General features: G+C 39.4%; 1 protein-coding gene across 1 annotated transcript; it reads right to left on the bottom strand.

The window, feature by feature from the left end:
* Positions 1-2,347: 2,347 nt before the first annotated feature.
* On the bottom strand, positions 2,348-26,340 carry MS4A14 (membrane spanning 4-domains A14). The gene is made up of 6 exons (XM_032414798.1): positions 26,203-26,340; positions 23,910-24,038; positions 21,336-21,386; positions 18,372-18,521; positions 15,166-15,264; positions 2,348-4,402 (listed from the first exon to the last, which is right to left on the bottom strand). The coding sequence occupies exons 1-6, from the start codon at positions 26,338-26,340 to the stop codon at positions 2,348-2,350; spliced, it is 2,622 nt and encodes an 873-aa protein (XP_032270689.1).
* Positions 26,341-26,477: the final 137 nt, after the last annotated feature.

Here is a 26,477-nt window from a genome sequence, read left to right as displayed (position 1 = left end):
CATTTACATTCCTTTATTGGCTCCTAAACACATTTGATTTTGTCAGCTCTAGACCCAAATTATATTGATGGGACAGAACAAGGTATCTCAAAAAGAGGAGGTAAGGGGAGGGGGACTGCCTTTGAAAAGCAGAGAAAAGTGGAATTCTTGCAGATTGGAAAGTTGCCTGTGGGTCCAGGGGACATTAGGGGCTTCTGACTTGCTCCTTAGCATTCTCAGTGGAATGGAAAAACCTCAGAGAGGATGGTTTTTAACTTTCTTACATTGTCACATTGTAAGTCCAGCTCCTAAGCACTGTATTTTTGCAATTTTGGAAAAAAATCCTGTATGTCAAGTGTGGTGCAGAAGCATCAAATTCACAGGACACTTAGGGTCTAATAGGAACTGAGATAATGAGTTTCTCAGGGGTAAGTGGTGTGGACTAGCCACTAATGACAGGAATCCCCTCTCCAATGACTTACACTGTTTTAAGACAAGACCCTGTGCACGGGTGCATCCGTGTGTGTGTGTGTGTGTGTGTGTGTGTGTGTGTGTTGGTTTGTTGGATGGTTATGGAGAAAAATGGGCAGAACTGACTGCATGGGTTGGGTTCTCAAAGAATATGATTAAGAGTTGCAAATATCTATTTCCTGAACAACTGCATTTGTGGACTGAAAGTTAAACATATCATATAAGCACCACATAAATATGTGCTAACCTAGCTGAAGCAAAAGGGGCAATTATTAGTATTATTCAGAGTGAGTTGAATACAAAGTGGCAACCAAGTAGGAACTGGAGGCCAGGTCAGGTAAGGACCCTACCAAGGTTAAGTCACCTTGGGAAGTTCAGGCGGCTCATCCTTACTACAGAGGCAAAGGCAACAAGGAGCAAATTGCCAGTCTCTCCAGCTCCATGCCTCATTATTCTACCACACATAAGTTCACTCACCTCTAGGTGGAGAATTTATGTCTTTAAAAATGACTGAACGCCCACTCAAAGCAAGCCTTTGTGTAGAATTCTGCTGAAGAAACAGGTATGACACGGTCTGGGGTTATTCATGAGGACATGAGAGAACTATAAGCGTGTATGTGATTTCAAAAAAGGAGGAAGATGAAGAGAGATCCCTGCAAACACTTATTTTAGACTTTTTGAAATGGGAAGAAAAATGCAGAATCCAACAAGAGTGATGAAAATTGCAGAGAGAAGGGATGGTTAACAACTCCAAATGTATTTAAGAAATTGAGGAGAAAGAGGATTGAAAAAATGTTATTAGCCTTGGAGGATGCAGGGTGACTGATGGCTTTTGACCACAAAACTGACTACCAAAGGTCAATTTCCTTTGACCATTGAGGTCATAAGGTTTGATAAATTAGAAGTGAGTCCAGGCTTACGGAAGTGAGTAGAACTTCAATATATCAGTTTGTCATACTTTGTTACATCTGCATCTCTGCCATTCCCTGCCTCCTACTTTCCCGTCCCTAGGTATGTTTTATTCTCTCCCTATACACTACGGTCTACCCATTGCCACATTATATCTCATTAATAACAGAACAAACTTAGAGTATATATCCTCAACATAGATTTGTGGATGGAGGAGTAACTTGGGTGATTGGAAACAGCAAAGCAGTGGGATTGATTTTTATTTCTCACTGACTCTTGGTTCTTGAGCCCTTTGAGAGCCTACATAGACTTCTTCCTGGTTGACTTACTGAGCCCCTATAATACATAGAGGAGGAGGCAAGGAATTTTAGCACCATAGAAAAGTAGGTCCATTAAATATTAAACTGTAAAACAAAAATTGACTCATAAATAGAGAACAAACTGGTGGTTTGGGGGGGTGGGTGAAATAGGTGAAGGGGATTAAGAGGTACAAACTTCTAGTTTTAAAATAAATCATGGGGACGAAAAGTACAGCATTGGGAATATAGTCAATAATATTGTAATAACTTTGTATGGTGACAGATGGTAACTACACTTAACTGTGGTGAGCATTTCATAATGTATATAATTGTCAGATCGCTACGTTGTATACCTGCAACTAATATTGTATGTCAACTATACTTCAATAAAAAATGTATTCAGCTGTAAAATGAATTGGTGATCATAGATTGAAACACTCACACTGGTAACAGAGTTTAAATGTGAATTACTCCTTCAAACCCAGAAAGTTCTGATATAGCATTAATATTTGTTGCCATTTTATTTTAATTAAGGACAAATCCTTTGAGTGATATGCATGACCTTTGTTTTCTGCTGAGTGAATAAGGTAGCAACTATACTTGAGAACATAGGTTGGAGGAGACTATATTGTTTTTCCTTATTTTGGTTCCATAATTAGGAGCAGTGTGGCATTTGGGTAGATTTTGCGTTAGTCAGAGTCTTCAGATTGCCGTTGGTCTTTTGGGTAACATGAGGTAGAAGTTAAAGTAGTATCTTCTTGGTATGAAGTTGAGCAAATTGAAATGTTTTTCTGCACATCTTGTTCTGAATTTATATCAGACGTAGAAGTGAAATGTGTGTCTTGTATTGAGCTTTGGCGGGAGGAACAATTAAAATCTGGCTTTTTGTCTTCTGACTGCAGGTTGTATAGGTCTTGGCTCTCAAGTTTCATGTTTTTTGGTTTGTTGTCTCTTGTTTGCATGGTGTCTATTTGCATATCTTCTTTTTGGATATCTGTGGATTTAAGGTCTTGTTGGTTCTTATCTTGATACTGACTGTCTTGAAATGGAATGCTTTGTAATTGTTGATGTCGAGTTATGGCATGCACAGTTTGGGCTTCCTGTTGTAGAGCTGTCTGCTTTAGGGATTCTTTCTCTAATAGATCTTGGGTTTGCAGGATTTGAGAGTCCCACTTTAGGGAATGTGGCATATCTACTTGCATTTCCTGCACTTTCCAATCTTTGCTTCTCCAGCTTTGAACTCTCCAGTCTTGGGATTGTTGGCCTGAAAATTGCCAGCCTTGATATTCTTGGATTTGGAATTGCCCATCTTGATGTAGGTGCTCTTGGACCTGCAGGTCTTCAGCTTGCTGGGTGTGTTTCATGAGGGATTGTCCCTTATAAACCTGTAGAGCTCTATCTTGTCTATCTTTGTGTTGTTTCTTTGGGGATTGCTTCTCTTTGTCCTGTTGATCTTCACCTTGTACATATGGGATTTGTTCCCTTTTGGGTTGTTCCCATTGAGCTAGCTGGCCTTCAGCTTGCTGATCTGGGTATTGCTGTCTGTCTTGCTTAACTTGGATTTGCTTATCTATGGAGTGCCTCTTTGGGGATAGCCAGTCCTTGATGTGCTCGTCTAGGGATTTCCTTTTTGGAGATTGCTGGCCTTGAATTTGCAGGTCTGGGGATTTCTGTTTTGGATATTTCAAGGCTTTGTTTTGCTGCTCTAAATTATGTGACTTTAGAGATGGATGATTTTTGTTTTGCCAGTCTAGGAATTGCCACTTTGAGGATTTCCTGCTGTGGAATTCCTCCTTAGATTTCCATTCTTGGGTCAATAACTTGACTTCTGATTGCATGTCTTGATATGCTACTTGCATAAATTGCTGGTTTTGATGTTGAAGGGACTGCTGATCTAGGCGTTTTATATTAGAGGACTGTGCAGCATGGAATGTTGGAGCTTCAAATAGCACGACTTGTGCTGGCAGAGCTGGTACTTGGGAAAGCAGATCTTGGTTAGTTATGCCTTGGGATGGTGGATATGGGGATATCATGTCTTGGGATGCCATGTTTTTAGATGGCATGTCTTGGTATGGTGTATTCTGGTATGACATATCTTGGTATGGTACATTTTGAGATGAAATGTCTAGGGATTGTGTGTCTTGGGATGATATGTCTTGGTATGGCATGTCTTCCGATGTCCGGCCACGAGGCTGTGTGACATAGGGTGTTGGGGCTTGTACTGGCAGAGCTTGGGACAGCAAGTCTTTGGGTGGTAACATTTGGAGTTTTTTTACAGAATAGGATGGAAAAACTTGGAGTGGTGGAGCTAGGGACTGCACCATTTGGGTTTGCTTTCTTGGGGGTTGTGCAATGGCAGATTTTAGGTCTTCGTCTTTCAGTTGTTCAATGTATGGAGTATTTTCTGTGGGCTTTTTCTCTGATGTGGGAGACAAAGATTTCAGCTTAGTTTGTTTTTCATGATGTTGTGAAGGTGGAGGGATATTTTTATGTTCATCTAGCACAGATGCAGAAGATGTATAGTAAATATTGCTGCCTCTCCTCCTTGAATGTTGAAAGGCTACAGGATTTCTTGAGATTCTTAACTTGAAGAAAGTATAGCCTCCAATGAAAACAGGTTGCTTGTTTGTTGTTGAATCATCAGTGGAAGACTGTTCTTGAAGCTCAAATTGTATTGCAGCATTTTCTTCAGGGGCAGATAGTTCACTATCTTGAGTAACATCCGAAGGCAAGAAAAATACAATCTATAAAACCAAGGGGTAGGGAAAACATTAATGTAACAGCCAACTTTTGATGTTCTTTTCTTCTTGTATTCCCAAATGATTTTTCATCTCTGCCTTCACAAGGAGTCAGAAAACAGATACCATTACTAGCACTGCCTTTGCCATCAACTCATTGGTTTTATTTTGGACAAGTCATCACCCACTATTATCTCAAATATTGAAAAGGGGTATTTGATTAAGATTGTCTGAAATATTCTTTCCATACTTAATATTATAAGGCGTCTCAGAAATTTAAAATGATCCACTTGGTATTCATATATTCAGTTTTTTTGGCTTTTTAAAAAAGATTTATTTATTTCAGTAAGAGAAAGAGCAGTAGGGAGGGGCAGAGGAAGAGGGAGAGAGAAACTCAAGCAGATTCCGTGTGGAGCCCAATGTGGGGCTCCCCAGTCTCATGACCCTGAGATCAGGCCTGAGCTGAAACCAAGAGTCCAACACCTAACTTAATGTGCCACCCAGGTGTCCCCATATATTCAGTTTTATAATGGTTTACTGTTCACCTACTAGATGAACTAGATACTGGAGATAAAAAATAATTTGATGTAGGTCTCATCTATAAGGTGTTCACAATGGTAAGTATACCAAGATATAAATAGATAGCAATACAATTTAGCAAATGCTATTACAGAAATAGATACTAAGTGCTTTATGGGAATGTAAAAGATGACCTAATTTTGAGTGCCAGGAAATGCTTCATTGAGGAGTGCTATTTGATCCATGTCTTGATGGATGAGTAGGAATTCCTTAGGCAAAAAGATCAGATGAAGTAAGATAAGAGTTGAAATCCAGGTAGAAAGAAACAGTGGATACCAAAACACCAGGTTATGATGCAGCATTGTGTGATGGCAGATGGTAAGCAGTTAGATATTGTTAGATATTATGCTAGGTGCTATAAATTGAATCTTTGTGTCCCTCCAGATTTATATGTTGAAACCTAATCTCCAATGTGATGGTATTTAGAGGTAGACTCTTTGGGAGGGAGATTAGATTATGGGGCTGTGGGGCCCTTGTAAATGGAATTAGTGCCCTTATAAAAGGACCCCAAAGAGCTCCCTTGCCCCTTACTCCATTCAAGGACACAGTGAAATTACCAGCTATGAACCAGGACTCTGAATATGCCAGGACCTTGATCTTGGACTTCCCAGCTTTCAGAACTATGAGTAATAAATATTTGTTGTTTAAGCCACTCTGTCTTTGGTATAGCAGCCCAAATGGACTAAGACATAAATAGATACCAAGAAGTGAGAGTGCTGCTGTAACAAATATCTAAAAATGTAGAAGCAGATTTGGAACTGGGTAATGTTTGGAGACTGGAGAAGACTGGAGGTGCATACTAGATAAAGCTTATATTGCTGTGAATGGACTGTTGAGGGCAGTTGTGGCGAGGGCCCAGGAAGAAAAAAGGAGAGCCATAGATAAAGCCTCAGTCTTCTTAGAGAATACCTAAGTAATCCTGAATGAAATGTTGGTGGAAATATGAAAGATAAAGGTCATTCTGATGAGCTCTCAGACAGAAATGAGGATATGTTATTGGAAACTAGAAGAAAAGTGATTGTGGCTATAAAGTGGCAAAGAACTTGGCCAAATTGTATTTGTGTTCTAGTGTTTTATGGAAGGTAGAACTTGCAATAGTGAATGAAATGATGAAATTTCATGTAGTAAATAATATTAATAATTAATAATAAGTATTTTATGAAATAAATAATAAAATTTAGCTGAAGCTATTTCTAAAAAGTGTTGAAAGTGAGCCTTGGCTCCTTCAGACAGCTAGTAGTAAAATGTGAGAAGAGAGAAATTATTTAAAAATGGAATTGTTAAGCAAAAATGAAGCAGGACTTAATGGCTTGGAAGATTCCCAGTCTAACCATATTGCAAAAAATGAGAACACTAGGAGCATGACCAAGTGACTTGTTTGATGAAGAAATTGGTATAGGTCAGCCATCTCAACAATAGCCAGAACCTATTCTCCAAAACAATGGAAGAATGACACCAGAGGTGATTCAGAGAGCATCAGGGATGCCACTCCTATCATGGGCCCAGAGTAAAAGGCCCTGGGAGAAGAATGGTTTCAAAGGATAAGACCACCTCTCTGGTTTCAAGCTGAGCCAGAATGCCCCCTCTCAGTGTCTCAGAGGTAGGCCACTGCAGAGAGCTGCTGCATGGGCTGCGACCAGCTGAGCCATGGGATCATGACCACCTCCACTGAGATTTCAAAAGATAGTGCTGCCTGACAGAGACATGGGCTTGGGACCCCAACCCAGAAGAGCCACAGACATGGGACTCCAGCCCAGGAGAGCCAGAGGACCCAGGAAGAGAGCTGCTGCAGGGGCAGAACTCAGGTGATGAGTTACCGTGGGGCCTTCCTGCTGAGCCATAGGGGTGATGTCACCCCCACAGTGAGCTTGGAAGTCAGAGCACTGAGCCAAAGAGGATTATTCGTGAGCCTTAAGGTTTGTTTTGCCCTGTTAGGTGTTAGACTTAATTGGGACTTGAACTTTATTTTTTTTTTTCCCTATTTCTCCTTTTTGGAAGAATGCACCATTGTATTTTGGAATTTTGGTATCATAACATGTTTGGTTTCATAGGTTCACAAGCAGAGGGGAATTTGCCTCAGGATGGATCATATGTTGAGTCTTACCCCTATCTGATTTAGGTGATATTTAGATAAGACTTTGGACTTGACTTTAAAGTTAATGCTGAAACAAGATAAAACTTTTGGAGCTATTGGCATGGAAATAATATATTTTTCATATGAAAAGGACATGAATTTGGAGAGCGGGAAGGGATGGAATACTACAGATTGAATGTGTTCCCCCTAAATTCATAAGTTGAACTCAATCCCCACCGTGATGGTATTTGGAGGTGGGGCCTTTGGGAGGTGATTAGATCATGAGGGTGAAGCCCTTATGAATGGAATTAGTACTTTTATAAAAAGAAACCCAGACAATGCCTTTTCCCTTCCCTCCTTGTGAAGGCACAATGAGAAGATAGCATCTATGAACCAAGAAGTGGGCACCCACCAGGCTCTGAATCGACTAGCACTCTGCCCTTGGACTTCCAGCCTCCAGAACTCTGAGAAATTTTTGTTATTCAAGCCACCCAGTCCATGGTATTTTTGTTATAGCAGCATGAATGTACCAAGACACTAGGCCAGGAAATTTGAGCTTGAGCTTAAAAAGTTTTTTAAACAACTAAATGACAGCAGCTGATACCACCTTTAGCCAATGCTTCCCATTCTTCACAATTTTTCTTTCTTTCTTTCTTTCTTTCTTTTTTTTGGGGGGGAGGGGTTGTCATTACAGACCAATCTACTGAGTCTTGTCAGCCTGTGGACACAGACCTTTCTAAGGTCATCCACAGAGTCAGAATAGACTACTTGTTCTATTTGATGAAGTGATTGGAACTCTGAGTGATTAAATGACCTAATTATGTTTACCTATTTGATTGATGGCTGGCCTAAAATGAGTCTTCATGTTCTCTTATACTACACATTGTCATTCCCCACCTAATTGGTTTTCACATCTATATTTTATCGCCATTGGAAGGCTATTTATGTGAGGATTAATAGCACTTTAGGGGACATTTCTGCATTTTTACTCACCCTCAAACTTTTGTTTCATTTGAATAGTAATTTTTTCATTTGTTAAAAGATTTGGAACCATGAATTATAATTTCTTTAACTTTATTCAGGATTTTAAGTGTATTCATCAGTGATTACCAGGTGCTAGACAAGGTTCCAGAGTCATCTCAAGTAATAGTTATTGTATTCCTATGAAGTTATTTGAGAGAACTGAGGTTCCAGCCAGTGTCACAGAGCTACTAACTTGTGAAGCTAGGAGTATATACTGCAGTGGAATTCCAGGTCCTGTGCTTTTCTCTCCATCTAATCTATTCTAATTTCTAATACATGCTTCTTTATAATAACCACTTATTAGTGGTTACACCTTACTCCAGGGTGGCTGTGACTGAAGACTATATAAAATAATGCTTTGGGCATGGTGATTGGCACAGAGAAGTTGACCTGTAAATATTAAGAGTTCCCTTTCCCTTTCTTCTTCTTGAGATCAGGGTGCATATTGCATAGTACCTTAGCATTCTCTGTTGTACTTTACACATTGCTATGCCATTAAAAAGCCCTTTTTGTGGAATTAAATTGAATAGTTATTCAGCGTGAGTAATTTGTTTTAATATTGCTCCTAAAAAGTTTCATACTCTTCTATGGTTGTATCAAGAAAACAACAATACGTCAAATACCTGGGCTCAGATAATATAATAAAAAATGCAAGCTTGAGATGAAAAATTATAAAAGTTGATACTCATTCATGATAAAATGTTCTCTATAAATGAGGATAAGTTTAGTCTATGAAAACCTATAGGTAACATCATATTTAAGGGTAAAATGTAAAACTTTTCAATCTGTGGTTTGGAACAAGAAAAGATTGGGTATACTCAGCATTTAAAAAAAAAAAAAAATTCCTGGAGGCTCTACACAGTACAATAAGTCAAGAAAAATAAAGAATAAAATTTGCAGATAAAAATGTTTTCATTTACTGGTATAACCATTGTCTACTTAGAAAATTCTAGGAAATCTATACAAAAGCTACTAGAATTAATAAGTTTATTAAAGTCTTAGTATACCGGTATATAAAAATAAATTACATTTCTATATGTAGGAATGGATGTTAGGAAAATAAAGTTTTAAAATATATGTATGATAGCAAGAAAAAACATGAAATACTTAGGGATAAATTTAACAAAATATGCAAAAGACTTATATACTGAAAACTACAAAATATTGCTGAGACAAATGAAAGGAGATGTAAGAAAATGTAGACGTATTCTATGACATGGGCAAGCAGACTAAATATTACTAATAAGTAAATTTTTCCTAAATCATTTATAAGTTTAGTGAAACTCCAATCAAAATCCCAGTAACATTTTTTAGGAATTGATAAACTAATTCTAAAACTTATATGAAAATGTATAGGATGTAGGACAGCCAGAAATGATTTTGAAAACAAAAAAGTTAGAAGATTTACGCTATCTGATTTTAAGAATTATTCTAGGGGAACATCAGAGAAGAAAGCAGAATAGGAAGCTCCTGGAATCTGTCTGTTCAGCTAGACAACAATTGTACTGGCAGAAATACTCTGAAATAACTACTTTGCAACTCTGGAGTCTATGTGAACACTTGCAGCTTCCAGAGGAAAGGTTGGCTGGTAAATTCATAGGTTATGTCAGTCAATTTAAGCCATCAGCATGGTAGTGACTATTTATCTCCCACTCCGAGCCCCTGACATGGGAGATGGCAACCCATGTTGCTGGAGCCAGGGTGGGCAATTAGAATCATGTCTTCCAAGTATCAGGTTTCTTTCTTTTTTTTTTTTTTAAGATCATTTATTTATTTATTTGACACAGAGAGACACAGCGAGAGAGAGAACACAAGCAGGGAGAGTGGGAGAGGAGAAGCACTACTCCTCTTTAGATATCTCACAAGTAGTGAGATATCTAAAACTGCATACCCATTAGGATGGTTATTATAATGAAAAGAAAGGAAATAACAAATGTTGGCGAGGATGTGGAGAAATTGGAACCCTTGTGCACTGCTGATGGGAATGTAAAATGATGCAGCCATTGTCAAAACATTTTTACAAGAACAGGGAGCCCGATGCAGGGCTCGATCCCAGGACCCTGGGATCATGACCTGAGCCGAAGGCAGACGCTTAACGACTGAGCCACCCAGGCGCCCCTCAAATATCAGGTTTCTGTATTCTTATTGCAGATTGCTGCTTCTGATCACTGATGTGTAGGCACAGAGGCTAGATGCCATTATTTCAACCCATACTAGCTGAAACCACTTCTAGAGAAAATTATTCAACTTCCAACTATTTTTGTTTTTTGGGTTTTTTGGTTTATTTTGTTTTCTTGATATTTAAAAACAATGGTATTTATGGGAGAATGTAGAAACCCACCATGCATGAAATGTTTCCCCCTGAGATCAAGAATCAGATAAGAATGCGGCTTTCACCACTGCTACACAACATTGTAGCGGAAGCTCTAGACAGGACTGTTAAACAAGAAAAAAAAGTAAAAGTCATCCAAATTGGAAATGAATAGTGAAGCTATTTCTTTTCACAGATGCCATAATCCTATATAGGGAACATGACAAGGAAACCAAAGAAAGTTATTAGAACTAATAAACAAATTCAGCAAAGTACAACATATGAGACCAACACACAGCAGTCAGTTGTGTTGCTGTATGCCAGCCATACGCATTCTGAAAAGAAGATTCAGAAAGCAATTCTATTTACAGTACCACCTAAAATAATTAAATACTGAGGAATAAATACAATCAAGGAGATGGAAGAGTTCTGTGCTAAAAGCTGCAAAATATTGCTGAAATTAATTAAAGTAGGTCTAAATAAATGGAAAGGCATCCCGTGTTCATCATAGGACAGTTGACATTGTTAAGATGCCAATATCACCCAAAGCCATCTGCAGCTTAAATGCAATTCCTATCAAAACTCCAACAGCCTTTTTCTCAAAAAGGGCAAAATCATTTCTCAAATTCATATGGAATTCCAGGGGACCCAAATGGTCAAAAAACATCTTGAAAAAGAATAATGTTGAAAAAAATCACACTTCCCAACTTTGAAACTTAATACAAAACCACAGTAATTAAGACAGTGTGGTACTGGTATAAAGGCAGACCTACAGACTAATGGAGTCGCATACAGAGTCAAGAAATAAACCCTCACGTGTATGGTAGATGGATTTTTTTTAAAATTTGTTTATTTGAGAGAGAGTGCATGGGAAGGGGCAGAGGGAGAGGGAGAGAAAATCCCAAGCAGACTCTGCCCTGAGCATGGAGCCTGACGCAGAGCTCAGTCCCCCGACCCCAAGATCATGACCTGACTGAAACCAGTCAGATGCTCAACCAGCTGCGCCACCTAAGCACCCTCATAGATTGATTTTTTTTTAAAGATTTTATTTATTTATTTGACAGAGAGATAGAGAGCACAAGTAGGCAGAGCAGCAGGCAGAGGGAGAGGGAGAAGCAGGCTCTCCGAGGAACAGGGAGCCCAACATGGGGCTCGATCCCAGGACCCTGGGATCATGTCCCAAGCTGAAGGCAGCCGCTCAACTGACTGAGCCACCCAGATGACCCATCATAGGTTGATTTTTGACAAGAGTGCCAAGACCATTCAGTGGGGGAAATGATAGTTTCAACAAATAGTGCTGGAAAACTGGATATCCACATGCAAAAAAATGAATTTGGAGCCTTGCCTTACACCATATATGAAATTGAACTCAAAATGGATCAAAGATCTTATGCTAAAAGTAGCCAAAGCTATAAAACTCATAGAAAATATTGAGGGAATTCTTCATGACATTGGATTTGGCAGTGATTTCCTGGATATGACACTAAAAGCACAGACAACAAAAGAAACAAGTAGTAACTGAACCTCATCAAAATTAAGAACTGTCATGCATCGAAAAATACTGCCAGAACAGGAAAAGACCACCTACAAAATGACAGAAAATATTTGCAAATCATATATATATGTAATATCTAGAATGTATAAAGAACTCCTACAGTTCAACAACAACCACCACAACAAAAACAACCCAATTAAAAATGGGCAAAGGACTATATAGCTATTTCTCCAAAGAAGATATACAGTCAAGAGGTGCATGAACAGCTACTCAACATCACTAATTCTAGGAAATTCAAATCAAAATCACGGTGAGATATCTAAAACTGCATACCCATTAGGATGGTTATTATAATGAAAAGAAAGGAAATAACAAATGTTGGCGAGGATGTGGAGAAATTGGAACCCTTGTGCACTGCTGATGGGAATGTAAAATGATGCAGCCATTGTCAAAACATTTTTACAGTTTCTCAAAAGGTTAAATACAGAATTACCATATGACCCGAGGAATCACACTCTTAGATATATATATATATCCAAAAAGAATTGACTAGAACAGATATTTGTATACCAGTGTGCCTAGCAGCATTATTCGCAATAGCCAAATGGTGCAAAAAAGCTGTGTCCATCAACAGATGAATGGCTAGACAAAATGTGGAATATACACAAAAATGGACTACTGTTCATCTATAAAAGGAATGAAATTTTTATAGATGAATATGAATGAACCTGGAAAACATTATGTTTAGTCAAGTAAAGCAGATACAGAAGGACAAGTATTATATGATTTCACTTTTATGAATTATCTAGAATAATCAGTAGATAATGGAAAGTAGGCATAGAGACATAAAATAGACTAGAAGTTACCAGGGACTGGAAGGAGAAGGAAAGAGGAGTTATGTTTATGGTACAGAGTTTGTATTGGGGTGATAAAAAAGTTTTGGGCATAGATAATGGTGATGGTTACACATCATTCTGAATATATTTAATGCCACTGGATTGTATACTTAACAAATGGCTAAAATGATAAATCGTATGTTATGTATATTTTACCACAATAAATAAAGGTTCCTATACTGAAGCTGCAGAAATTAAGACAGTGTGGAATATGTGGAAGGATAGACATACAGATCAATGGGACAAAATAGTGTCCAAAAGAGACCTATAAATAAGAGGTCAATTGATTTTCAACCAAGGTGCTACGGTAATGGGGGAAAACAGTGCATCTTCAACAAATAGCATCGGCATAGCTGAATATCTCCATGGTGGGGGGGTGTATGCACTTCTTACCTCACAGCTATATAATATGTAAAAGTTAACTTGAAATCTGTTACAGACCTAAACACAAAAGCTAAAACTATAAGACTTCTACAAGAAAATAGAGAAGAAAATCTTTACAATCTTGGTATAGGCAAAGCTTTGTTAGAACACGAAAAGGACTAACTATAAAAGAAAATATATCATAAGTTGGACTTCAACAAGTTTGTTATTTGAAAGAAACTATTAAGAAAATGAAAAGGCAAGCCAAAGCTGGGAAAAATAGTAGCAATACACATATCTCAGAAAGGGACTTGTATTAAGAATCATTTAAGTTTTTATAACTCAATAAGATAATGCAATAAAAGTTGGCTAACAATTTGAACAGACACATCTCCAAAAAGAAAAAAAAAAAGATATACAAATGGACAATAAACACAAAAAAAACTCATCATTTGTCATCAGGGAAATGTAAATTAAAACTACAATGAAATTCTATGTGCCCTCTAGAAGAGCAAAATTACTAATACAACTGGCAATTCCAAGTGTTGGTGATTATATAGGGCAACCTGGCAGGGAGATAAGGAGCTATGTCTGAACAGAGATGACTGGATAGCAGAAAGGACAGGAAAAAGAAGCAGTTATCTCAAAGGGTGGAGTGAACCATCAATGTTATATACCTCTCACATATTGCTGATAAGAATGCAAAATGATATACCACTTTGGAGAACTGTTTGACATTTTCTTACAAAGTTAAACATCCACTTGCCATCTGACCTAGCAACCAAATCCTAGATACGATGCTCCAAGAGAAATGAAACCATATGTCTACACAAAGACATGAACTCAAATGTTCATGGCAACCAAATGCCCATCAGGAAGTACATGGATAGTCAAATTGTGACGTACCCTCACATAAACCCTCACATAAACCCTCACATAAAAAGAGCATAGTATTGATACATGCAACATCATGGATGAAGCTCATGAATATGTTGCTTGGTGGAAGAAGCCTAGACACAAAAGTACTATTTATGATCCATGTATATGAAGTTTGAAAAAGTAAAAACTATCAAGACAGAGATAGTGACTGTGAAGAGGTTCCAGAGAATCTTTTGGGATGATAGGAATTCACTATATATATATATTTAAGATTTTATTTATTTATTTGAGGAGAGAGAGAGAGAGCACAAGCAAGGGGAACAGCAGAGGGAGAGGGAGAAGCAGGTTCCCCGCTGAGCAGAGAGCCCGATGCTGGGCTATATCCCAGGACCCCAGGATCATGACCGGAGCCGAAGGCAGACGCTTAACCAACTGAGCCGTCCAGGTGCCCCAGGAATTCACTCTATCTTGATTATGATGGTAGCTAAACGGTGTTTACAATTTGTCTAAACTTGAATTAGGTACACTTAAAATGGGTGCATTTTACTGTTAGTAAATTATGCTTCTATAAAATTGATGTAAAAAAGAAAAAACTCCACATAACACAGGGCGTGGAACTGTTTTTTGGGATTTAGAGAGCAGGTTCTGGAGCCTCATTATTTTAGTCAGAACCATGATGTTCTATGACACTGGAGAGGGTACTCTTTGTGCTTTAGTTCTTTCATAGGTAAAATAAGGGAGTCTTGATAGTTTTGATGAGTATCGCTGTTAAATATTTTTCTTCTCTGCTTCCCCTCTGGTGAGGGGATTGTCTCACACACCCTTATGGCCCAGGTATAAGCTCCCCATGACATAGTAATATGGGTTCCCATTAACTCTACGTCTCGCTTCTCTTCATATATTTTGTCAGGGAGATAAGGAGCTATGTCTGAACAGAGTCTACTGGATACCGTAGAGGGCAGGAAAAAGAAGCATAGTTTTCTCAAAGTGTGGAGTGAGCCATCAATGTTAAACTTATCTCTCCTTGACCCTCTTCACCTTAGAAGTTTTAGTTCAGCATCTGAGAATACTGCTCGGGCAACTAATAGACCAGAGGTCATCCTGCAGTGTCCCAGTGGGAACCCGTTCTTAAAACAACACTGAACGCACCTCATCAGAGTTTGTCCAGCACTTGCTTCTGAAGGAGGCGATAGTCACAGCGATGCTGAGCTCTACTATGCTGATGATCAGTAAGACTGACAAAATTCCCTGCAGATAATGAGGATAAATATATGGCATTTGGAATGAAAGCTGTATCATATTAAAGATATAAGCCAAGAACTACTTACGCTGTATGACCACCTAGGGGAAAATCCACATTTTAGATGCTTCCATAGCCATCAGTGATTGAACAATTTTCATCTTACGTCTTTTTGATAAGCAGAGAAAACAAACTCCAATGCTTATAGGAGCTAGGCAACCATCCCAAATGAGTGGAACAGTTAGGAGGGAGACAGTAGAGAATAAGGGTATTCCTAGAATGTGTCCATTAATCAGTTCTGAACAATAGTTGCCACGTGGGGACATGCGCCCCATGATGTTTTTTTTTTTTTTTTCCCAAGGAAGCTGGATATGCATATTGTTTAAAAAGATTTTATTTATATTTATTTGACAGAGAGAGAGACAGCAAGAGAGGGAACACAAGCAGGGGAAGTGGGAGAGGGAGAAGCAGGCTTCCCACTGAGCAGGGAGCCTGATGCAGGGCTCTCTCCCAGGACTCCCAGGATCATGACCTGAGCCAAAGGCAGTCGCTTAATGACTGAGCCACCCACGCGCTCCTGGATATGCATATTTTTGTGAAATTTTCCAGCTATTCATTCACTTGTGTGAACCAAATAGAACATATCTGCAGGCTGGATATAGCCCACAGATTGCTGTTTTGCACACTGCTTTAAGGTAATAGATCAAAAAAGCAGAGTAAGAAATAGCATGGTGTCCAGAAAGCTTGGGCTGGGGAGACTGGAAGAGCTGGTTGTGGTCAGGCCACACTTAACCTGGCCAAGTAACAGTCTGTCTGAACCTTGGTTTCCCTGCAACACATTCAGAAGCTTGGGTATTCCCCTATTTGTTGGTAAAACTGAAATGTATGAAGTGTCTACCGTAAATTTGCTGTTGGACAAGATAGACCTCCTCCTGGTCATTGTGGAACTTATATCGTAATAAGGGAGGCAAACAGTGGCACTAGACATAATTAGACAATTATTTACTTAACTAAGTTAGAACAAGTGCCATGAAAAAGTATTGGGAGCTATGTACTACTGTAATGGGAGATCCAAACAGGCCAGCACTGAGAGGGGTAGAGGTGCAATCAGGAAGGACTCCTCAATGAAGTGAAGTTTAAACTGAGGTTCAAGAACGAGGAGGAGTTTTAATTGGGGAGGTGGAAAAGGGTAGGCACCAGGCTGGGAAACATTGGAAGCAAGAGAAAGCTGGTCTTATGGTCCTGGGGCAGCGGGTATTTAACACATTAAGGAATTTGAGGAAGTCCCGGATGTGTGGAGTAAGAAGGATAAAGACCTGGAACAATGTTGGAAAGGTAGGCAAGGTAGGTGTTATAGAGTCTTGTAAGCCTTTTAAGATTTGGGTCTTAATTCTGTGTTCCACAAGAAGCCATTGCGTAATGTGCTCAGATTTGCACTTTTAAATGATGGCTCTGGCCATAGTGCAGACAGTGGATTATCTTTGAGACAGGGGTCCATTCATGAGATGTCTAGAGCCCACTGTTCTGGCTTTTTTTTTTTTTTTTAAGATTTTATTTATTTATTTGACAGAGAGAGACACAGCGAGAGAGAGAACACAAGCCAGGGGGAGTGGGAGAGGGAGAAGCAGGCTTCCCGCCGAGCAGGGAGCCCGATGTGGGGCTTGATCCCAGGACCCTGGGATCATGACCTGAGCCGAAGGCAGACGCTTAACGACTGTGGCTTTTTTTTTTTTTTTTTAAAGTTTATTTGTGACATTTAAATTACACCAAGGAATTGTGGAGTCAGACACGTGAGATCTTGGAACGGATTCTCCCTGATTCTGTATATAGAAACTAATCCTGCAGTTGCCATCCATGCACAGTCAAAAATCTTTCAGCATACAGTTTCTTCCTGATACATACTAACATAATGTACAGTAGTGATCTCCAATCCACTAGAAAAAAGAGTAATGGATTATAATGTTGTATGTCTCGGCCCAATTAGGACAGGGTTGTATTCCTCATACAGTTTTCTGGCTTTCCTTAGTAACTTTTTTTGAGTCTAATTCTGGAGTTTATCTCAGAACATATGAGAGTGTTCTTAGGCTCGCTTTTATGGGTGATTGTGAGGATTAAATAAAATCTCATATCCAGGAACTGATAGCTCTTTTCTCTTTACTTCTTTATTGGGGGAGACAATTTCCCATGATTCTTTTTCACTTCCATCCAAACAGGTCAAATCTCATTAACGTTCTAGGACCGAGCCTTCAAGATGTGGCTGACAGAAATAAAATGAAAGCCCAGGATTTACTTGGGGAAGTAAAGGGCAAGGCTTTTTGTAGTCATTGACATGCATAAAAATGATGTCATTGAATGCTTATTAGATAAATACTGAAAATTACACCTACAGTTGTATTTCCTGGCAACGATATATCTCATCTGCTGTAATGAATAAAATTGCTACATTTGTGTATAAATGACTTATGTTCTAAAATTGTTAAAATACTTTATTAAGTGGCTCAAACATCTGCTCCCACTATATTTTTTTTAGTATTAATTGGGTAAACTTTATTTTTTTAAAGATTTTATTCATTTATTTATTTGAGAGAGAGATGGCAAGAGAAACCGCACAGGCTGGGGGAGGGGCAGAGGGAGAGGGAGAAGCCGACTCCCCACTGAGCAGAGAGACTGATGCAATGCCAGGCTCCATCCCAGTACACGGAGATCATGACCTGAGCCAAAGGCAGCCGTTTAACCGACTGAGCCACCCAGGTGCCCCGATTTAGGTCATTTTGTTCCTCACTAATTCTTTAAAGGTAAAATTTAATCCAATCCATGTCAGTACTAATAGTAATAGCCAAACCTATTGACCGTTCACACTGTGCCAGGCAGTGTTCTAATTTAAGTAATCCTCATGACAACCCAATGCAGGTTGTATTCTTATCATCTTCATTTTCCACACACAGAAAACTGGGGCTCAGAGAACTTACAAAACCAGGATTCAGATCCTGAATCACAATATACTTCTCAACAGTCAGCTCAAATGCTAACTCAACTTCCATTGATGAATTGATGCATCATTAACATAGTTCAAGTAAGATTGTACAGATTCACCACACAGAGTAGGACCACTTACATTGAAAAGAATTCTCCCTATAACACATATTCCTTCGAGGGAAGGCATCTGGCAGTACTTGTGCTGGTCTCTGTAGCTGATAATGGTTAGAGTAATCCCGGCCACCGCCACCAAGGAACTGACCACGTTCATGGCCGTGACACCTTGTCCCTGAAAAATAGTTTTTAAAATAATATTAAAATAAATAAAAACCAAACCGAACCAAAAATACCTTGTAAGACATTCTTAGTGCCTTTGTCTTTCCAGATAGCCCGCGGGGATGAATTGCTCCATCAGGTCAGTATGTCTGAAAGGCATGATAAGTTAAATACCGATTCATTGAAGTCAAAAGACTAAGGTTTAGAATGAGCCAGGAAGCCAAGAAAGGGAACAGGTAGAGAAGAAGGAGTGCTCTATGGTTAATGCTAAAGAAAACTTTCATTTTCTCCTAATGCATGGTCTTTCGTAATCTACAAGCAAAATGGTGTGTTAGGAGATATCTTCGCCTTGTAATTAGACCTGATTTTGAGTCCTATTGAACTAGGACCTTGTACAAGGTAACTTAATCTCTTGGAAATCTCAGTTTTTACCTCCAAAAATGAGAATAACATCATTTTAGGGCAGTATCCAATTATTCATTTATTTTAACAAGTGTTTAGTGTGCCCCAACTATGTGTCCAAACACTGCATTAGGCCCATGAGACACAAAGATCGACACGGTAGATGAGGTCCTGCCTTTGTGTGGCTTACATTCATTCCCCCAGGGATTCAAACAGTAACCAACCAAATCACTAAAATATTTACTGATGGCAACAAATTTAGACTGGGGTTTAATGATTTCCATTCTTGGCTTCAGTGTCTCGACATGGAAGTTATAAAAAGTCCAGATTGCCCCACCAAATTCCCTTCACTCACTCTTTAAAGGAAAGGAAAACGCCAGGAAGGGGGAACTGTCTTATTCATACCTACTCCCAGCACTGCTATTGCTTTTTTAGATGAAAAACAAAGAAAAGCCTCATATCTCAATTCAGTAGATGCTACTGTATCTTGCTTGTGTATGCCTGTTGTGATGCGTAAAGCAGTGGTGCATCTACACAGCCCGTCCTATCCGGGAGCAGCTGTGGCTTAGTGTGGCAGGACTTGGAAGTATACCTATGACAAATGCTTACCCCAAGCACAGGTCTTTACTACAGACAGGCATTTTGGTAGAAAATGCACAGGCACATACAGATATTCTATCTCTATCCTCAGTCCTTTGCTCTTTCTGGGCTCTGTTCTGGCTCCCATAGGACATTTAATGGACTAAGATTTCTAAGTAAGCAATCCCCCATATGTATTGGGCATCATGGTTTACAAAGAATATGCCCAGCCTTTGTCTTTTTTTTTTTTTTTTAAGATTTTATTTATTTATTTGACAGAGAGAGACAGCGAGAGAGGGAACACAAACTAGGGGGAGTGGGAGAGGGCGAAGCAGGCTTCTGGCTGAGCAAGGAGCCCGATGTGGGGCTCGATCCCAGGACCCTAGGATCATGACCTGAGCCGAAGACAGACGCTTAACTGACTGAGCCACCCAGGCGCCCCCAGCCTTTGTCTTATCTGACCCTCATTATGGTTTTGTGATGTAGGCAGATCGGTTGTTATCCCCACATTACAGCTGAATAAGGTTCAGGGACTAAATGATTGTGAGTAATCCTGCAGTTGGTGTAAGAGCTGGGATGGAAAGCCAGATCTCCCGATGCCCAATTCAGTGTCCTGCCTCCGTGGTGTCTTGCCTGCCTTTGTCTGTGTAGATCTCAGTAAGTCAGGGGTCGGTCTGCCTATCCTTAGTTTATTCCTCAGCTCTGAAGGGAATTGATATGGAGAGAAGAAACAGCATTTAGGCTTTATCTGCATTGTCTGTATTTATTTCTACAGGTAGAGAGAGACGGTGGCTTTCATCCCCTCAGAGCTTTCCTATGGTCTATAGCTATCCCTAGAGGAAAATGGCAAAGGACCATAAAAACACAGTTAAAATGGCTTTAAGAGAACCCTTTTATCTCCAGAGCCTTAAAAAAAAAATGAGTTGTTAGAAGGGAGTACAAACTTTTAAGTATCTTTTATACATAATACCTTTTTTTTAAAGATTTTATTTATTTATTTGAGAGAGAGAACAGAGCAAGAGAGAGCACAAGCAGGGGTGAGAGGTAGAGGGAGAGGGACAAGGAGACTCCCCGCTGAGTAGGGAGCCCAATGTGGGGTTTGATCAGGACCCTGAGATCATGAGCCAACCAACTGAGCCAACCAACTGAGCCACCCAGGTGCCCCTATACATAATATCTTATTAAATTCTCAGAATAACCCTTTGAAGTAAGTACTTTTCCCTTCAAGTTGACACAGCAATGAGTGATAGCCTTGATTCCATCCCAGAATGATCTGGCATCAATATCAGACTCTTTCCTTCAGACTTTGAGCAGGTACCAAAGAAAAGCTTCTGTTGGCAGGGGTGAGGGGCAGGGAGATTGCAGTGATCCTGGGATTGGTTTTGGTTAGAGTAGGGTTTCTTAAACTTTGCACTACAGACATTTTGGGCTAGATCATTTATTTTTTGTTATGGTAGACTTTTCTGTGCATTTTAGGATGTTTAGACACATTCCTGACTTCTACCTGTAGGTAACAATAGTACCCTGCAACCCAGTTGTGACAACTAAAAATGTCTTCAGATACTGTCAGATATTTTTGGGGGAGGAGGCAAAATTATTCCCAGTTAAGAACCACTGAGTTAGAGGAATGTAGAATGGATTCCAACAAGTAACTCTCAGATTACTTGACCAGGGAAATGGGAACTAGTAGAGGGGTGACATTGGCAAATAGGAATGCCCTGAACTGCAAATTTGATGTCTAAAGATTTTCTTGGGAGATCCTTTTTTACTAAAGGCTTTACATACAAAGATGATGTAAAACAAGTAGAAAGTCATAAATTACATAGAAGTCACAAAAGTAACTTACCAGACATTTTTCCTTGTCATTGATTCCTGTGAGGTATCCTGTAATAACATACTGTTAAGAAGAAAAGAAATAAAAGTTAACAGGAGATGTGTTTGACTCCCTTGTAATATAATCTCCAAAGTAAATTATATTGCAATATTATATATTATAATTTCCTTTGGAGATTATTGTAGTAGATATGTCTGTGAATCTCCTTGACCAAATAGTCTTTCCATCTGAGCATCAAGGAGGAAGAGTAGGCACTGATGTAAGATGAAATATTGTGTTGTGCATACTTAGCACTGAATAACACCCCTCTTGCCAGGGTCAGCTGGAAGAGGCAGGCCCCTCCTTAAGGTCCCAAACATACCACCCAGATGTTTTGCTGGGCTCTAAATAGAAAGATAATTCTGGGCTCTGGGCCTGGTGGAGGGAAGGGATGGGTGAGCTGTGTCTGCTCTAGCTAATGGAAGGAGACTTTCTCATGGCAGAACTCTCTAAAGGTTGATGTGGGGGCTTGAATCTATTATAGTTATCTCAGCCACTTCTTTATCTGGAACGTAAAGAGTCTACCTACCTATCTATGGACCCTTAGGTTGCTCCCATGTCTTGGCTCAATGTAATCCCCATCAAAATACCAACAGCATTTTTCACAGAACTAGAACAAATAATACAAAAGTACTAAATTTGTATGGAACCACAAAAGACCCTGAAAAGCCAAAGCAATCGTGAGAAAGAAAAACAAACTGGAGGTATCACAGTTCTAGATTTCAAGATATACTATAAACTTGCAGTAATCAAAACAGTATGGTACTGGCACAAAAATAGTTACATAGATTAATAGAACAGAATAGAGAGCCCAGAAAGAAACCCATGATTATATGTTCAATTAATCTGTGACAAAGGAGGTAAGAATAAACAATGGGGAAAAGACAGTTTCTTCAATGAATGATGCTGGGAAAACTAGACAGCTACATGAAACTGGACCACTTTCTCTAACACCATACACAAAAATAAACTCAAAATGGATTAAACACCTAAATCTGAAACTATAAAAATCCTAGAAGGGAACATAGGCAGTAATTCCTCTGACACTGGCCATAGAAACATTTTTCTGGACATGTCTCCTAAGGCAGGGGTGTCACAAAAGCAAAAATAAAATTATTGGGACTAACTCAGAATAAAAGGTTTTGTACAGTGAAGGAAACAATCATAAAATTTTAAAAGATAACCTACTAGATAGGAGAAGATTTTTGCAAATGATATATCCAATAAGGGGTTACTACCCAAAATATATAAAGAACTTACACAACTCAACACCAAAAAAAGCAAACAATCTGATTAAAAACTGGGCAGAGGACCTGAATAGACATTTTTCCCAAAGAAGACATACACATGGCCAGTAGACACATGAAAAGATGCTCAATGTTATTAATCAATGCAAATCAAAACCATAATTGAGATATCACCTTACACCTGTTAAAATGACTAAAATCAAAAAGACAAGAAATAATAAGTGTTGATGATGATGTGGAGAAAAAGGAACTCTCACGCAATGTTGATGGGAATGTAAATTAGTATAACCACTGTGGAAAATAGTATGGAGGTTCTTCAAAAAATTAAAAATAGAAATGCCATATGAACTAGTAATTCCACTACTGATTATTTATCCAAAGAAAACAAAAAAACCCACTAATTCAAAAAGATACATGCACCCCTATGTTTATTGCAGTATTACAATAACCAAGATATGGAAGCAACCTAAGTGTCCATTGATAGACAAATAGATAAGGAAGATGTGGTATATACAGTGGAATATTACACAGGTATAAAAAGGATGAGATTGTGCCATTTGAGACAACATGGATGGAACTAGAAGGTATTATGCTAATATAAGTCAAACTGAAAAAGACAGATACCATGTGATTTCACTCATATGTGGAATCTAAAAAGAATGAATGACCAAACAAAAAGCAGATTCAGACCTATAAATACAGAGAACAAACTAAGAGTTGCCGGAGGGGAGGGGGTAGGGGATGGAGAAAATGGGTGAAGGGGAGAGGGACAAACAGGCTTCCAGTTATGGAATAAGTAAGTCATGGGAATAAATGGCATAGCATAAGGCATACAGTCAGTGATACTGTAGTAGAGATGTATGGCGACAGATGGTAGGTACAATTGTGGTGAACTAGCATAATGTATAAACTTGTCAAATCACTATATTGTACACCTGAAACTAATGTAACATTGTGTGTCAACTACACTAAAAAATTATCTACTCTCAAACTCCATTTCTGTATTTGCAAAGGAGAAGGTAGGATATTTGCCCATCTGATCTCCCATTGGTAGTAAGGAGCAAATGACTTATTCTACACACAGGGCTTTGGAAACTTTTAAACACTGTACACCTAAGAGCATTGTTACTGCAATGATGGTAATACAATGACCAAATGGAGTCACTCCTGTTGCCACAGAAGGGACTGGTTATCTGGTCTCCTTGGGGACCATATTCATGGGATTCATTATTCCAGAACCTGAGGCAGTTCAAACCAGTTGACTGTAATTTGTCAAAAGCTCCTAACTGACAGTACTCACAATAAGTGCTCCCCAGAACGGATATCCTGTGAGGAAAACGAGGGGAAATTTCTGGGAGAAATTGATGTAATTAAATGCAAATATAGTTCCGACGCCCACAATGATCAGTGCCAGCAGGATCTGGATAGCCTGTGAGGAAAGAAATGGGTCCATGAGATCACAAGTGCCCCAGCCTCTTTGGACTCTTCCAGATCCCTAGGGCATCCCGCTATGCTTATGTCACACCTCCCTCCACGTGAATGCCTTCCTCTTCTGTGTGCCAACTGCCTTTAGATTTGCAGAAAGTCCACTGTCTCTTTCCTCATCACACTTACATGGGTCCTGCAAGTTCACATTCCTCACTCTCATCCTGCACTACCTATTACATCCCCTGTATTACCAATTTACCTTGCACCAGACAGATTTAACTGTAAACTTGCAAGCTTCTTGAGGACAGAGACTGCAAACTATTCACCCTTACCTTTTTTTCCTTTTCTAGCTCCAGCATCCTACTTTTATCCCCACCCCCCAGCACACACATTTTCCACATCCAATATATGCTTTTGGAGTTACAGCTCAGCCCATTTCTCTAAAAGTTTGAAGTTTGCTGATCTAGAGTGGAGAAGCTGGGGTGAGTTCTATGTCTCATCTGCTCTTCAGGCAAGGGCCTGCCTAGAGGTGAGAGTAATCCAGTGGGTTTATCAGCCTGTTAGGAGTCTGCACCATGGTGGTCTTGGGGTTAGCAGCTCTTCTCAGGACAGAGCTTCTCCTCAAGCATTCTGGGTTTTTCCCCAGGCCACAACTCTACAGCATTGCACCACAAGTGATGATTTTCCTCTTGTACCAGGGATGAAAACTGTGTGTACAGCCCTCCTTTAGGTACATTTATGATTGAAAAATATTTTGTCTACCTTGTGGCTCACTATGGAGCTTTAAATATAATTTTCAAAGAAGTCCCAATGCCTATAACAGCACAAAAGGGAAGTTTAACCTCTCCATGAATGGCTTTTAGCTCCAAGGGAGGTGCCACCACACCCTGAAGCCACCTCCTCAATAAAATATTTGGAAAAATTACACCAGTTTCAGGCATCCTCTCTGCTAGGATTCAGAGAGCAGTACAAACTCCTCATGAAATAGCCCCAGGGGTGCCTGGGTGGCTCAGTTGGTTAAGCGACTGCCTTCGGCTCAGGTCATGATCCTGGAGTCCCTGGATCGAGTCCCGCATCGGGCCCCCTGCTCGGCAGGGAGTCTGCTTCTCCCTCTGACCCTCCCCCCTCTCATGTGCTCTCTCTCTCATTCTCTGTCTCTCAAATAAATAAACAAAATCTTTAAAAAAAAAAAAAAAAAAGAAATACCTTTCAAAAAAAAAAAAAAAAAAAAAAACCCCAGGATTTCCTCAGTGTTAGGAAGTTATAGCCAAACTGTGGAAAGAGCCTAGATGTCCATCAACAAATGAATGGGTAAAGAAGATGTGGTCTATATCTATAATAGAATATTACTCAGCCATCAAAAAGGATGAAATCTTACCATTTACATTGACGTGGATGGAACTGGAGGGTATTATGCTGAGCGAAATAAGTCAAACAGAGAAAGACAGTTATCATATGGTTTCACTCATATGTGGAATTTAAGAAACAGCGCAGAGGATCATAGGGGAAGGGAGGGAAAACTGAATGGGAAGAAATCAGAGAGGGAGACAAACCATGAGAGACTCTTAACAATAGGAAATAAACTGAGGGTTGCTGGAGGGGAGGTGGGTGGGGGGGGGTAACTGGGTGATGGGCATTAAGGAGGGCAGGTGATGTGATGAGCACTGGGTGTTATGTGCAACTGATGATTAACTGAACTCTACATCTGAAACTAATGATGTACTGTATGTTGGCTAATTGAATTTAAATAAAAAAAGAAAGATGCTTTCTAAATAAATACATAAACAAACAAACAAACAAACACTCTATTTCTCAGAGTTAAATAAGCCCCCAGAAGCATTTCTAAGACATGCTTATAAATAAGACATTTCTAAGGCACACTGTGTGCATTTCTAAGCAGAACTTTTATTTCTCTTGTTAATCAAAATCTAGGGAAATGGTATTATTGGCTACATATTGGCTCTTCTACTGAAGATCAAATTATTTGTACAAGCAAGTGACGTAGAGGTTTTTATGATTAATCAAGAAGGAAACACTATAGACAAAAGGTAAGAGAAAAGAAGGGGAATCAAATCCCTTCCAGAAAAAACACCCATGCAGACACACCTGGAAAAATATCTTCTTTTCTCCCTTCCAGGAGAACCCACGGATGGGAGAGGACTTACCCCTAAGACTTTTGGTTCTCCCTTCAGGAAATCCAACAGAGAGGTATGAGGTTCATACGGAAATGCAGTCAGTACTGTATCATTTGGTTGTATAGTGATGACTTGGGTTGACCTTTTGACCTCAGATGATGACTCCATGATTCAATGGTAGAACTCTGTTAGAAGAGTGAGTGATTGAACATTGCTGCTAAAATCATGGTCTTCCATCAGTTTCACATGGAGTCCTTACCAATGAGCCTTAGTGATAGCTCTCCTCACTCCTGGAACCACAGAAT

Source organism: Phoca vitulina, unplaced genomic scaffold (genome assembly GCF_004348235.1).
Source record: "Phoca vitulina isolate PV1807 unplaced genomic scaffold, GSC_HSeal_1.0 scaffold16, whole genome shotgun sequence".
NCBI classification, from domain to species: Eukaryota; Metazoa; Chordata; class Mammalia; order Carnivora; family Phocidae; genus Phoca; species Phoca vitulina.
This window is presented reverse-complemented; position numbering and strand designations above follow the sequence as displayed.